General features: G+C 41.7%; 5 protein-coding genes across 5 annotated transcripts; 2 read left to right on the top strand and 3 right to left on the bottom strand.

Annotated features, from left to right (window-relative positions):
• Positions 1-2,876: 2,876 nt before the first annotated feature.
• LOC108127537 (carboxypeptidase B1) lies at positions 2,877-4,652 on the top strand. Its single transcript, XM_017244660.3, has 3 exons — positions 2,877-3,309; positions 3,378-4,265; positions 4,322-4,652. Exons 1-3 carry the CDS (start codon positions 3,242-3,244, stop codon positions 4,617-4,619), a joined length of 1,254 nt encoding a protein of 417 aa, XP_017100149.2. The 5' UTR covers positions 2,877-3,241; the 3' UTR covers positions 4,620-4,652.
• Positions 4,653-6,823: 2,171 nt separating this feature from the next.
• Positions 6,824-8,352, bottom strand: LOC108127565 (carboxypeptidase B1). Its single transcript, XM_017244693.3, has 3 exons — positions 8,214-8,352; positions 7,265-8,161; positions 6,824-7,196 (listed from the first exon to the last, which is right to left on the bottom strand). Exons 1-3 carry the CDS (start codon positions 8,291-8,293, stop codon positions 6,887-6,889), a joined length of 1,287 nt encoding a protein of 428 aa, XP_017100182.2. The 5' UTR covers positions 8,294-8,352; the 3' UTR covers positions 6,824-6,886.
• A 334-nt stretch (positions 8,353-8,686) lies between these two features.
• On the bottom strand, positions 8,687-11,000 carry LOC108127550 (carboxypeptidase B1). Its single transcript, XM_017244673.3, has 3 exons — positions 10,922-11,000; positions 9,180-10,082; positions 8,687-9,122 (listed from the first exon to the last, which is right to left on the bottom strand). Exons 1-3 carry the CDS (start codon positions 10,996-10,998, stop codon positions 8,825-8,827), a joined length of 1,278 nt encoding a protein of 425 aa, XP_017100162.2. The 5' UTR covers positions 10,999-11,000; the 3' UTR covers positions 8,687-8,824.
• A 125-nt stretch (positions 11,001-11,125) lies between these two features.
• LOC108127564 (carboxypeptidase B1) lies at positions 11,126-13,691 on the bottom strand. Its single transcript, XM_017244692.3, has 2 exons — positions 12,800-13,691; positions 11,126-11,473 (listed from the first exon to the last, which is right to left on the bottom strand). The coding sequence occupies exons 1-2, from the start codon at positions 13,564-13,566 to the stop codon at positions 11,167-11,169; spliced, it is 1,074 nt and encodes a 357-aa protein (XP_017100181.2). The 5' UTR covers positions 13,567-13,691; the 3' UTR covers positions 11,126-11,166.
• LOC138926205 (carboxypeptidase B1-like) lies at positions 11,673-12,794 on the top strand. The gene is made up of 2 exons (XM_070279369.1): positions 11,673-12,370; positions 12,424-12,794. Exons 1-2 carry the CDS (start codon positions 11,673-11,675, stop codon positions 12,737-12,739), a joined length of 1,014 nt encoding a protein of 337 aa, XP_070135470.1. The 3' UTR covers positions 12,740-12,794.
• Positions 13,692-13,864: the final 173 nt, after the last annotated feature.

Here is a 13,864-nt window from a genome sequence, read left to right as displayed (position 1 = left end):
AATATTTGCACCACCTTGTCTCCAAACAATTCCAATAATTCAAGATATTCATATTACTTTTCTTACTAAATCTCACCTGAACCCTGCTCTAGTTTAAATTTAAATAACATTTGTTAAATGAAATCGAAGAGAGAGTTAAGAGAGAGTTAATCCATTACTGCTATAGAAAGAAAAGAATCTGGCTCGATGAACTCAATTCGCCGCAAAACCGGCTAAGCCGAAAGTGGCAACAAAACGCAAAGCAATTAAAATCATTCCAGCCTGTCAACGAACGATTCCGGAATCTCAGAACAGAAATCCGGAATCGAGAATCGAGAATCCAGAACCTGCCCGGTCCGATTTGTTTAGTTTAAAACGGGGTCTTTTCAGTTGTCGTAGGACAGGGTAGCGTTAAAGTTATAAATATGCATGAGTTTTATACAAATAAATGTATGCATGCAAGTGTTTGAAGTGACAGTACCGCAATCTATGTCAAATGCAAAACAAAGTCCTGGGAAAAAGGATTCCTGAAGAGTGTAGAATGAACAAGAAAATACAAAATATTTCAGTAAAAAAAATATAAACAGGAACGCTATAATAGCCTTTGTTCATCTTCAAAGGGCTTTATTTTTATATCATACCAATGACTTTATCCAGTCGTGTATAAAGAATATCGTGGCTTAGCCACTACAGGCTTTTAAGTAGGGATTGCTGAGCTTTTCTCTTCATATAATCATCAGAATATATCGAGTATTCATAAAAATCCTCGTAAGCCCTTAGAAACGGTAGCAGCAGGGTCAGTTCCTAACTCAATGTAACTGCCAATTTGGGATCAAATCGAGCTTATATATGCCCTCTAGCCACTTGAAAATTAAAGTGCAAATTCCAACGCAAGTTTCCGGCTGGCAATTAAGAAAATTGGCAAAAGTAAAATCCAAATTCAAAGCCGGCAACGAGTATATAATAGATTGTATATATTTGACACCTGCCACCTCCAACCACTTAACCTCCACCCATCGCTGGCTGTGGCCTTAATCCAAACCGAAAACAATGCCAACAATTTAGTCCATTTAAACTTCCGCTCGCACCCCAATGTTCCTCCAATTACTTTTTGCACGATTTGATTTTACATTTAACGATTTTTCGCACTTAATTAGAGGAGTCGGCAGAAGAAGTGTCGATGTCAGTGGCAGGCCGAAAGTCGACGCCCAAAGCCAAGGGGTTGCCATGATTTGATTAAATGTGAAGATGAATTTTAATTAAAATCCTCCCCAGCCGAGCCATGACTCCCTCGGAAGTTTTTGACATCCAACACTTTACAGGGAGTAACCCCTTTCCCATACCACTCACCCTTTCTCTAATAGAGCAATAAAAGCCGCAAGTTCATGCCCAGCTTCTGGCTTTTGGATTCCGGCTTCTGGCAGGTTCCTTTTGTGGCCTTAGTCATCGTAATTTATGCAAAATGAAAATTAAAGATCCGCAGCACCAAACTTTTAAATGCAAATGACAGACTAATGAATTAAGAGAGAACTACTTACAAGGAATTTGCCTCAAAATACTTTCGATTTTTCACATCAATTTCAATTAACAAATTAAAGCCCTGCCTGTGCTATCAATGCCCTGTGAATAATTTAGTTTAATTTCCCTTTAAATGGGTCTGCATGACAAACAATGCCGCGAAAAAGCCAGCTGAAAGGGTTAACCAAAAGTTTTCGTAAACCCAAAACTAAAACCAAAAGAAAACAAATACAGCCCACTCACTACCAACTTTTTTTAGCCAGTCACATGCAGTCCAAAAAAAAATACAATAAAGGTTGTTCAGAGCTCAGATCGAATGGTTTATGCCCTATTCTTTAATAAAAGAAATATTTACAGATATAGTTTATAAGGAAATATTAAGCTATTTAGCAACAACTTTAAAAATGATAATAATTGCCACTAAATAACCCACATACTTTATCAATAAAACCCTCTCCTTTGTAGTGAAATCTCCTGGCCAAAAACCTGAGGGTTAGAGTGAGGTGTCGGTGGGTTGGCAGTTTCGTAGGCCTGTCGCTGCCAATGGCCCATTCAAAATTACGAGCCAACAGTTTCCGGAGTGTTTTTTGTCATTTCCATGCGCTTATTGTCAGTTTTAAGTAAGCAACTTCCTTGTTGTACTAGCCACCATGGTTGTTGTTGTCAATTGTTGACTCTTTTCTATGTTTTTGTTGTTGTATTTGCAGCAGCCAAAAGTTTTGTGACCAAAAGTCTGCCTACAAATGCAGACAAATATGGAAAAACTCATGAAATGCAATAAATTTTCAAATATATTTTGTGTGCGCGGCAGATGAGTTTTTAGTTTTTGTGTTTTTGTCATATTTGGATTGTCGGTTTTCTGCGCAGTTTTTTTGTTAGGTAGTATTGTTTAAAACTTGGAAGTTTTTTCTTGGTGCAGTGCACCACATGAACTGATAAAGCCACGTTCCGCAAAACAGTCCCAGGCCCGAACCCAGTGGTATATATTGAGATATAGACTGGCGTGCTCCAAGAATTGACAAAGTCTAAGGTTAAAAGAACCACATAAATCAAACGCTGATTGCGTAAAGTTGGTTAGTCAGAAGACCAGATTTACGAGCCAAGAATAAATGGTATCTTTAGGCCAACGACAATTTTGATTTAAACCTGACTATTGAGGTTAGTGAATCGCAGTCACAATGTTATGGGTTTTTCTGCACTCGTGCAGCTTTTACAGTACTGACTATAAATAATATATTTATTTAAAGGTATTTTATCTATTATAAAACAGCCATAGAATGTGAATTTTAAATTATAATCTAATGACTGGCTAAAATTAAACGATTTCTTAAAATACTATCATTAAATTACTCGAAAACCCGACTGTCATTCTTTTGTCAAAGGCTGTAAATATTGTGAGATTTTCTCCATACTTGCCTCATCACCTGTCGGAGCCCCAACCACAAATCGAAGCAAGTGGAGCTCCAAAGCCCAAAGCCCCTCGAGACATCACCCCTCATCGCTTCTGGGATAGAACTGATACTACCGATAACCGTTTCCCGATCAAATTCTTCGACAGAACGTCAACGTCACCCTTAACTTTACTGTTAGGAGGACGAAGCTTCGGCTATCGGCGGCGAATGGGCGGGTGGTTTGGGTTGATCGGGCAATGAGTGGGTGTTTGGCTATATAAGCTAGCACCGTTGAATGTGGGCCTCATTAGAAGCCCTGAGCCGGAACAATACGGAACGGAGCGGACTACAAAATGCTTAAACAAATCGCGCTGGTGCTGCTGCTGATCGGTATGGCCTTGGCCGCCGATAGCTACGATGGGTGAGTTATCCCCCGGAATACATATTAGACGATACAATTCTTATAGGATAATATTCTATCCTAAACAGATTCAAGGTCTACGACGTCAAATCACGAAATGCCTTTGAGAAACAGGTGCTATTGCGCCTCTCCAACAACGAGGACTACGACTTCTTTGACTTGCCCCGCTCTGTGGACGCTCCCAGCCGTGTGATGGTGCAGCCGAAAGATCAGGAGGGATTCGAGCTACTGCTGGAGAAGTACAACTTGGAGTACTCTGTTGTTGCGGAGGATTTGGGTGCCTCACTGCGCCAGGACGAGGCTGAGAACCAGAGCCAGCGATTGATGAATCTGAGGTCCGCCGGACGCAGCATCAGCTTCACGGCCTTCCACCGATTCGACGAGATCAACGCCTATCTGGATGAACTGGCCGCCGCCTATCCCAGCCGCGTGACCGTCCAGGTGGTCGGCAAGTCCTACGAGAACCGCAACATCAAGACCATCACCATTACCAACGGCGATGGACGCACTGGCAAGAATGTGATCTTCCTGGATGCCGGCATCCATGCCCGCGAGTGGATCGCCCACGCTGGAGCCCTGTATGTTATCCACCAGCTGGTGGAGAACTTTGCCGCCAACTCGGATCTGCTGAAGGACTATGACTGGGTCATCCTGCCAGTGGTTAACCCCGACGGCTATGAGTACACCCACACAAGCACCAGGATGTGGCGCAAGACCCGCAAGCCGGTGACCAGCTCCTGTTACGGAACCGATGCCAACCGAAACTTTGACTACCACTGGGGAGAGGTTGGTGCCTCCAGCTCGTCCTGCTCAGACACTTTCAAGGGCGAGACGGCCTTCTCTGAGCCGGAGACCCAGGTTCTCAGGGATCTTCTCCTGAACACTAAAAATGGAGTATTCTATCTGACCCTACACTCCTATGGAAACTACCTGCTTTACCCGTATGGATGGACCTCGTAAGTAGTCAATAGTTTCATAAAGTCACATATAATATATTATTATCCTCCCCTAGATCCCTTCCCAGCACCTGGAAGAACATCAACGAGGTTGCCCAAGCCGGAGCCGATGCCATCAAGAGTGCCACTGGCACCAAGTACACCGTGGGCAGTTCCACGAACGTCCTCTATGCCGCCGCCGGTGGCAGCGATGATTACGCCTTCGCAGTGGCCAACTTCCCCATCTCCATCACCATGGAACTGCCAGCCGGAGGTACTGGCTTCAACCCAAGTACCAGCCAGATCAATTCCATGGTCTCCGAAACCTGGGTGGGCATCAAGGCCATGGCCCAGAAAGTCGTGGAGAAGTACTGAACGGGAGCAATAAAGCAGAGGGATATTTTATAATCGCTGTGTCTTCGTTCCAATTAGTAGAGCTCTGGGTGGGTCTCCTCCGAGCGTCGGCATTGACACACTGGGCCACATTGTTCGAGGTGCTCCGACCTGTTACGTCTTATCGGGGGCTCAGTAATTGGGACCATTAAGTGCTTGGATTTCAAGAGGGTGGTCTAGATAATCGTTCTTACCGGGAAATAGCTAAAATACCCATTATTTTACACTTTCAAAAGGTAGTTTCGGGGGTAGAATGACTTAAAAATACTTAAACATTTTTTGTCAGTTTTCTAGTTAAATTGACTAGAAAATGTCTTGTTATATTTCATCGTTATATTTAATTTCCCAAAGTTTCCAAAGGCTGACCGGTTCCTTTAGTCTTTCCTTCGGATAAACATGTGCATCAAACGTGTTTGAAAGTCAAAAATACTACCACGTGGATATCTACCAAATTAAAAAACGAATTAATAATATGATTTTATATCAGCTTGTGTAGAATATATACCTAAAATTAAACCACCAGCCAATGGCATGTTCCTTTGCAAAGTTACGACCCAGCATTCCTTCAAAATTCCGATCAAATGATGAAAACTTGGCTCCCTCATCTAAGAGATAGGTATCTCCAGTACACCCATCAATTTCTTTCAGATTGTATCCTTCGTTTTCGATACCCAAAATAAAGTGGTCGCATTTCATAAAATAAGAATCATCACTATTAATATACTGCTCAAAGTACATTATCTGATGAGGCCTTCTGCTGGTTATCATATGCAATCTTTCTAATCCGATAAATGAATCTTGGTTGGAGTGGTGGAAACCGTTTTTGAATTCTTCATGTGTACGATTAAATACATTTGAATAGCTTTTTTTTTGTGCAACCAGCATCCAACCGGATCCTTCATTTACATCCGAATAGCAAGATACTTTAAAAGGATCCGATCCTGGTAATTGTATTTCCTGGATGACCATGCGGTATTTTTGGCTGTTTGGACATCGATCTGGCAATTGTGTCCTGGTTTTAAAATTGTTAGAGTCCTTTTCAATGTCTTTGCTAACTTGACTTGTTAGTTTTTCCAGCTCACTTGTTTTTTGCAGAAAATCGATTTGATTATTTAATTGATTGATTTGAGATTTAAGATCGTCAATTTCGAGATCTTTCTTTTTATTGCTTGTTTGCAATTCCGAGAATTTGTCACTCCACTTTTCTTGTAACTCATCATGCAAATTCGAATATTTTGTTTGCAAATCCGAATATTTTGTTTGCAAACTCGAATGTCTTGTTTGCAAATCCGAGTATTTTTCCAGCGCCTCTGTATACTTATCATGCCAGTGGGAGCTCTTGACATCTTTCTGCTGGCAAATCTCAAAGTATCTGAGTAGGGGTTTCACAATCGGATAGAAAATGGTTCCACACTCCTCTTCCCTCTCATTCGAATCAGAGCAATACTGCAGAATGTGGAATAAGTATCCTTAACTTTTCAAATATGTTCTCTCTTATCAATATTACCTCTTCGTCTGATCCCAAGGAAGTTGAGATCAACAGCAGGAACACTACCGATAGAATCATTTTTTAATTATTCTTTCAATGAAACTTGCCGGCTTAAGAGCTAACAGAAAAATATCAACTGATGCTTCAATAATACTGGCTTCGGATTTTTATAGGAATTTCTTATCAGAAACAGGGTTTATGCAGTGATTGCTTATTGCGAGTATGTATTTTAGAAAAGGTCAAAGAATTCAAGGGAATTATTTCCCAGAATTTTTTGCAAAAAAAAAACACGATTAGCATCAAGAATATGTTTATAACTGTTGGATTTTTGGAAGTTGTTTAATTTAGTGCCTTCTGTACAAATAAAAACATATCAAAATCCATTAAAAAATGTTTTTAAAATTTATATAAAAGGCGGCCAACAATTAAGTTCGAAAGCCAACTAGTTGTTGTTTTTAATTATCTAAGAGCGCTCTTAAGGAGTAGATTAAGCATTCTGGAATTCCCTTTCTATTTATTTGTTATTTAAATAAATAAATATCATTTTTTACTATCGTTGAAATACACAAAAAACATACAAGTTAAATAATATTTAAAGAGCTCTATGCCTATCAAAAAAAAAAGTGAAAATACAACTCATTATCTAAATAGCTAATAATCACATTGATTAAGCAATTGACCAAAGCATTGAGGGGAATTTTAGTGACTCGTTTTATTACCTGAAAGTAATTGACAAATTGGTTAATAGTACTTCAGGCATTTATGCAAGCGGGTATTTTGTGACCACTTTCCGTGCCATGGCCGAAATACCGATCCACGACTCCTTCACCAATCGATCGATATCCGAGGCTGGGGGGTCGAAGCCAGTGACACCTCCTGGGGGAAGTTCCATGGTAAACGATATGGGGAATCCTTCGTTAAAGGCATAATCATCACTAGCCCCAGCGGCTGCGTAACCTATTGTAGTAGTAGAGGGTCCGTACTTATAGACGGTGCCAGTGGCTTCCAAAATGGCTTCATATCCAGCTTTGGCCACCTCGTGCAGATCATCAACAGTTTCGGGGACTTCACTGTTTATAAAAACAAAACAAAAGTATTTATTTATATTAAAGTAGGGCTCTAAAAATTAGGAACTCACTCTATATAACCCCAAGGATAAAGGATCATAGGACCATAGGAGTGCAAAGTCAAATAAAATTGTCCTCGGTCCGAATAAGTTCGAATCAAGTCGCTGACAATCAGAGCTTCCGGCTCAGAGAAGGGGTTTGCTCCGGCATAGGTATTATTGCAAGGATCGTCGGAGGCACCGCTCTCCTTCCAATGGAAGTCAAAGTTCCTATTGGGGTCGGTACCAACACATTCAGAACTACTCGGTTTCCTGGTTTTTCGCCAATCTCGCGTATCTTCTGATATTTGAGTGTACTCATACCCATCGGGATTTACAACGGGCAGGATAACCCAGTCAAAATCCTCCAACAAATCCGCATTCTCTTCCAGATTATACACCAACTGGTTGATTAGATATACAACCGTAGCTGGAGATATCCATTCCCGGGCATGAAAACCACCATCCACGAGGATAACGTTCTTATTGCGTCTGGAATCACCATTAGTAATGGTTATGGTTTTTATAAGACGACCTTCGTAGCTTTTGCCCACGGTTTTGATAAAGGCCCTCCGAGGGTTCTCCTTGGCCAAATCCTCGATAAACTGGTTGATCTCAGCGTGGGTGTAGAACCTCTCCGTGCCCAATCTTCCATTGTAGGGATACAATTGTCGCAACATGCGATTTTTTTCAAACTGACGACGCAATGTGAGACCCAAATTCTGGCTTACAACCTCATAGCTCACACTATGATGGGCCATCAGCTGAACGAAATTTAACTGCTCCTCTGGATGAACCATCACCCTGGCGGATGCTCGTCCTTTGGATCCTGAAAGCACTTCATAGTACGTCTGATTATTGGCCAACTCCGAGAGGAATAGTTCGTTGCTCGCCGATCTGGCTTTCGAGAAAACTTCATAGACCTTGTATCTAAGAACGGATATTGTAAAGAAAATATTCTATATTATTTAAAAAAGCTTACCCTTCATATGCATTGGTTTTCTGCAGACCAGCCGCCAAGGTCAGGCAACTCAGGGCCACCAGAGCCCAAAAAATATCCATCTTTCCACGTTGCAAACTCTTTGAAAAATGAATTTCTACGAACGGGAAAAGAAACCTCTCAGGCAGCAATCTCGAATCGTTATCAATAAATCGAAATATGTTCGGAATGGGTTGTAAAACAGAGAATAATCGATCGGGCCTATGATTGCCTACAGTAATAATAAAAAGCTTTTATCAAATGGTGGTTCTCACTTACGATTTCGCCATGACTTTTCAACAAAAAGGGAATTATGGATAAAAGAAAATGGGGTTTATAAGATTTTTATACTCATACAGATATAACCAAAATGAAAAATCTAACAAGGTTTTTTAGATTGCCTTTATAAGAAAATCCGTTGTTAAATCACTATTCAGCACTCAACAAAACCTTTACAATAAAACCTTTATCTAATCTTAGAAAAAAAGTTGTCATTTATTAAAAAATGTAATCAGAATGAAGTGGTACTTAAGAAAAAGCATTACAAGTGTAAAAGTTCTCAAATACTACTTTGAAATATTATCGAGCGTTCATTGAGACCTCTGAAGTTTCTTCTAATACATTTCGATGAGCTTTTCGGCCATGGCCCGAATGCCGATCCAGGTCTCAGTAACAAACTCATCGATGCGAGTTACGGGGGGATTGAACCCGATGCTTCCAGCTCCAGGCAGCTCCATGGTAATGGACACATTAAAACCAGCATAATAGCCATAATCATCACTGGCACCAGCGGCAATGTAAAGGACATTGGTAGAGGATCCGTAGGTATAGACTGTGCCGGTGGCATTCTTGATAGCCTCGGCTCCAGTAGAAGCCACTGCATCCAGATCCTCCCAGTTATCAGGAAGGTCCCTGAAATGGTATTATTTTGATAAAGACTCCCAATAAAAATTTTAGAATATATCTTACGATGTCCAGCCCCAAGGATAGAGCAGGTAGTTTCCATAAGAATGGATCGTGAGGTACATGATACCGCGATCCGAAAGCGAATGCATCAGATCCCTGACCACTACGGCTTCGGGTTCGGAGAAGGCATTGGGACCGGCATAGGTATCCGAGCAGGGGTTCGACGAGGCACCCTCCTCATTCCAATGGAATTCAAAGTTCCTGTTGGGATCGGCTCCATAGCACGTTTGTCCCAGGTATTTGTACGGCTGGCGGGTTTTGCGCCACATTCGGGCCAGGGTTCCGGTCTGGGTATGTTCATAGCCATCGGCATTGACCAAAGGCAGGATCACCCAATCGTAGTCCTCCAGAAGATAAGCATTTTCCTGGAAGTTCTCCACCAGCTGATCAATAACATAGAGAACAGCTGCCGGGGATATCCACTCTCTGGCATGGAAGCCACCATCCATGAAGATCAGTTTTTTTCCGGCTTTTCCACCGCCATTGGTGATGGTGATGGTTTTCAAGACTCGTTTCTCATAGGACCAGCCGACGGTCTTCACGTAGACCCTCTTGGGATAACGCTGGGCCAGGTCGTCAATATAGTTGATGATCTCCTCGTGGCTGTAATACCTTTCGGTGCTCAGACGGCCTTTGCCAGTGATTGGGTTCAAAAGTCGCTGCATCTGCATCTGGACAAACTCCTCGGAAATGGATGCTCCCAGATTGGAATTGAAGAGACTGTGGGTCATCTCGTGGTCCTTGAGGAGCTTCAAAAACTTCTCCAGCTGACCAGGGCTCACAATCACCCGCGAAGGTTGCCCCAAAAGGCGGCTCTGGCCAATGAAGTCAAAACCCTCGAAACTCAGTTGGTGCAAAATACTAGCCTGTTCAGCATTTGAAGGAGTCACCTCGTAAATTCGATAACTATTCAAAAATTTTTAGTTTAATATAAAACAACAAAGGAAATCTAACTTCGGGCGGAGCCAAAGTTGATAGACCCTTGGGGTTAAGATTGAGAGACAAATCCTGAGACAAAATATTTTTTTTATTTTTTGTCCATTTTTCCCTATGTGGCCCACAGTGATGGCTATATCTTCCCCAATTCTCATCCGATTCTCAAGCGGAGTACCTTAAACGATTTCTGGATCGATTTGTTACCATTCTGCATAAAAATCCTGAGACAAAATATTTTTTAGATTTTTTGACCATTTTTCGTGGAGATCCCTTGAAAATGGGATTTTCCCCTATAGGGTTCACAGTGATGGCTATATCTTCCCCAATTCTCATCCGATTCTCAAGCGGAGTACCTTAAATGATTTCTGGATCGATTTGCAACCATTCTGCATCAAAATCCTGAGACAAAATATTTTTTAGATTTTTTGACCATTTTTCGTGGAGATCCCTTGAAAATGGGGTTTTCCCTTATAGGGTTCACAGTGAAGGCTATATCTTTCCCAATTCTCATCCGATTCTCAAGCGGAGTACCTTAAACGATTTATGCTACCATTCTGCATAAAAATCCTGAGACAAAATATTTTTTATTTTTTATTTTTTTTTTGTCCATTTTTTGTGATCCTACCTTGAAATGAGTCGAAAGGAAAGAAGACTAAAGGCTAGTTCGGATATGCAGACGGACATGCTTATATCAACTCAGAAGGTGATCCTGATGAAGAATATATAGACTTTATAGGGTCGGAGATGTCACCTTCACTACCCTCCGCAAGGGTATAAAAAATATGCCATTTTTAAAATAAAATCCTTACCCATCGTAGTCCTGATCGGCAACCACAAGGGTAGCGCCACAAACAAGGAGCAGCAGCAATCCTAGAGAAAACTTCATTTTCCGACAAAACTAAGCAACCGCGTGGCTCTGGGGAGGCCCTTAAATACCCAGACAACAGTCACCCAAAGCGACATATCTAATCTCCCATTAGTTGCCATAAATAATACTATTAACTAAATCAAAGTTGGCGCAATTCCATTGCATGTGTCTTTATTTATGACCCGATTACGCCGGATAGCGTCTTATCACCTCCACGGCCATCGCACGGATACCCACCCAACTTTCCGTGACCAATCTCTCGATTTGGGAAACCCAGGGATCGAAGCCCAAAAAGCCACCGGCCGGTAGCTCCATGGTGATGGCCACAGTCGCATTGACTATGCCCAGGGCATAGTCTGCCGAATCCCCGGAGGTGGGATACAGGACGTAGTAGGTGCTTCCATAGGTATAGATCCCATTGGAGTCGAAAACGATAGCCTTGGCTCCGGCATCCGCCACTGACATCATGTCTTGGTAGTGTTCGGGAAAGTCACTGGAATTTAAAGAGATAATAATTATCTAAAAGTGAAATTACAAATTTTTCGCAAATCTAATTATCTTTTTAAAGCGCACATTCCTTTAACCACGAGCTGCATTCTTTGATTTAAATAACTAAATAAAAATAAAATACGCTTAAATTCTATAAGAAATTTTGTATATAAAGAGGGTTCCAGTCTTGTAAAGCCAACAAAATGTCTCTACTTCTAGTCGTGATCACAGTGTTTCTGGGTGGATCCTTTGCCATCCCAGCACTTTTAGGACCAACCTATCACACCAATGATTACTATACCCATGAGGAAATACAGGATTACCTAGACGGTCTAGCCAGGAGCTATGGTAACCGAGTGGAGCTAAAGGAAGTCGGCAAATCCTATGAGAACAGGACTCTGAGAACCATAACTATCAGTAATGGAGACGGCCGGCCGGGAAAGAATGTGATCTTTATGGATGCCGGCATCCATGCCAGAGAATGGTTGACCCACACAACCGCCTTAAATATTATCAACGAGCTAGTGGTAAACTATGAACATAACAAGGACTTGCTAGAGGACTATGAATGGATTATCTTGCCACTTGTCAACCCCGATGGATACACATATTCACGCTCAGCAAACTGGCGAAAGAAATGGCGAAAAAATCGAAAACCAAGTACGAACGGCTGCATTGGCACTGATCTGAATAGAAATTTTGAGGCCGGTTGGGGTACTGGAGACGCCTCAGACGACCCATGCAACTTTTATACATATCGAGGTGAAGCCCCATTTTCCGAGCCAGAAGCTCAGGCGATTCAAAAAGTTCTTCTCGAATTGTCGACCAGTAAACGTGGAAAACTATATGTTACTATTCACTCTGCCGCAGGAGAGATTCTCTATCCGTGGAGCAATGTTAAGTAAGTTAACAATATTTACGTCTTTTATCCTTTTAATCGCATTTAAATTGCAGAGAAAATGGACACAACTATAGGGAACATTTAAAAATTGCCAAAAGAGCAATTCAAGCCATGAGAAAGACGAAACGACCTTCCAAATACATATCAAGGCCCGGCTCTGATATGTACGTTGCCGGTGGCGTCTCATCTGACTATGCCTACAACCTCGGATTTCCCTTGTCATTTACTTGGGAGCTACCAAAGGAAAATGAAAATTATGAATTTCTATTTTATCCACCCAAACATTTAATAAGGGAGTTGGTTGAAGAAACATGGATTGGTGTGCGCGCCATGGCAGAAAGTGTCATCAAGTACTATCCAACATTATAGCAATTTATAGGTTTTTAGAAAATTAAAACAATATCTGAAAAGTACAATTTAATAACTAACCTTGTGTGTCCCCATGGAAGAAGTAAATAATTTCCATAAGAATGCAGCGATAGATAAAAGATAAGTCTTCCTTTATGATGAAGCATTAGATCCCGCAGGACCTGGGTTTCGGGCTGATCAAAGGGTGTTTCTCCGCGATAAATATTCTCACAGGGATCCCCCGATGAGCCCTCATCGTGGCCCCATTCGTGGCCAAAGTTCCGATTAATATCCGTGCCCACACAATCCGGATCGTTTGTGGGCATACGAGTTTTTCGGAAGTAGCGGGAATCCGTATGAGTGTACTCATACCCATCTGCATTCACCACAGGCATTATCACCCAGTCGTAGTCCTGCAAGAGTTCCTGATTCTCCGAATAGTTGTCCAACAACTGTTGAATGATATACAAAGCCATCGACGGGGATAACCACTCCCTGGCATGGACAGTTCCATCAATCAGGATCACTGGCTTGTCCCTCCTTCCATCGCCATTGGTTATGGTTAGGACTTTCAGGGGACGCCTCTCGTAACTCCAACCGAACTGTTTGACGAAAGCCCTCTTAGGGAACCGGGAAGGTAAACTGTCCAGGTAATCATTAATTTCCGAGTGGGTGTAAAAGGCTCCAAGGACATCCAAATGAGGAAGCTGGAGATGTTTCTTATTTCGTAGATTTTCCTCTCGTTGGGCTTGAACATAGGGAGACAAGTCCTCTACTAGCACTCGATGGTCCAGGTGATTTTCTTGGAAAAACTTAATCAAATGATCGCGCTTTTCCGGAGGCACCATCACTCTATAACTGCTTTCATTGTTAGCACGTTGTGGACCCAGAAAATCCAAAAGAGGATTTTCCCTGGCAAACTTATTTAAAAGATGTTCTTCATCACTCCTTTGAAGCTTTAACTCGAACACCTTAAAATCCTTATAATCCTGCCAGGCCAAAAGGACCATAGGCTGAAGAATTAAACAAACTAAAAGTCCCACAAATTTTGAGGTCATTCTCCTTTGATAGTCTGATATAAACTGGCTAAAATACAGGTGTTTCGGCTAATCTTATTATCAGAAAGAAATATTATCGTATTATCAC

Source organism: Drosophila bipectinata, chromosome 3L (assembly GCF_030179905.1).
Source record: "Drosophila bipectinata strain 14024-0381.07 chromosome 3L, DbipHiC1v2, whole genome shotgun sequence".
In the NCBI taxonomy this organism is placed as follows: Eukaryota; Metazoa; Arthropoda; class Insecta; order Diptera; family Drosophilidae; genus Drosophila; species Drosophila bipectinata.
Note: the sequence above shows the minus strand (reverse complement) of the source record. Positions and strands in the feature narration are given on the sequence as shown.

Bases quoted from the DNA above. Each gene is read 5' to 3' on its own strand.
- LOC108127564 (XM_017244692.3), bottom strand. From the start codon at position 13,566: ATGGTGCCTCCGGAAAAGCGCGATCATTTGATTAAGTTTTTCCAAGAA. The intron at 11,474-12,799 runs GTTAGTTATTAA...TTTAAATTCCAG, and splicing joins CTTCCATGGGGACACACAAG to TGACTTTCCCGAACACTACC.
- LOC108127565 (XM_017244693.3), bottom strand. From the start codon at position 8,293: ATGGATATTTTTTGGGCTCTGGTGGCCCTGAGTTGCCTGACCTTGGCG. The intron at 8,162-8,213 runs GTAAGCTTTTTT...ATCCGTTCTTAG, and splicing joins AAAACCAATGCATATGAAGG to ATACAAGGTCTATGAAGTTT. The intron at 7,197-7,264 runs GTGAGTTCCTAA...TTTTATAAACAG, and splicing joins TATCCTTGGGGTTATATAGA to TGAAGTCCCCGAAACTGTTG.
- LOC108127537 (XM_017244660.3), top strand. From the start codon at position 3,242: ATGCTTAAACAAATCGCGCTGGTGCTGCTGCTGATCGGTATGGCCTTG. The intron at 3,310-3,377 runs GTGAGTTATCCC...TATCCTAAACAG, and splicing joins GCCGCCGATAGCTACGATGG to ATTCAAGGTCTACGACGTCA. The intron at 4,266-4,321 runs GTAAGTAGTCAA...ATCCTCCCCTAG, and splicing joins TACCCGTATGGATGGACCTC to ATCCCTTCCCAGCACCTGGA.
- LOC138926205 (XM_070279369.1), top strand. From the start codon at position 11,673: ATGTCTCTACTTCTAGTCGTGATCACAGTGTTTCTGGGTGGATCCTTT. The intron at 12,371-12,423 runs GTAAGTTAACAA...TTTAAATTGCAG, and splicing joins TATCCGTGGAGCAATGTTAA to AGAAAATGGACACAACTATA.
- LOC108127550 (XM_017244673.3), bottom strand. From the start codon at position 10,998: ATGAAGTTTTCTCTAGGATTGCTGCTGCTCCTTGTTTGTGGCGCTACC. The intron at 10,083-10,921 runs GTAAGGATTTTA...ATTTTTGAATAG, and splicing joins GCCGATCAGGACTACGATGG to TTATCGAATTTACGAGGTGA. The intron at 9,123-9,179 runs GTAAGATATATT...ATACCATTTCAG, and splicing joins TATCCTTGGGGCTGGACATC to GGACCTTCCTGATAACTGGG.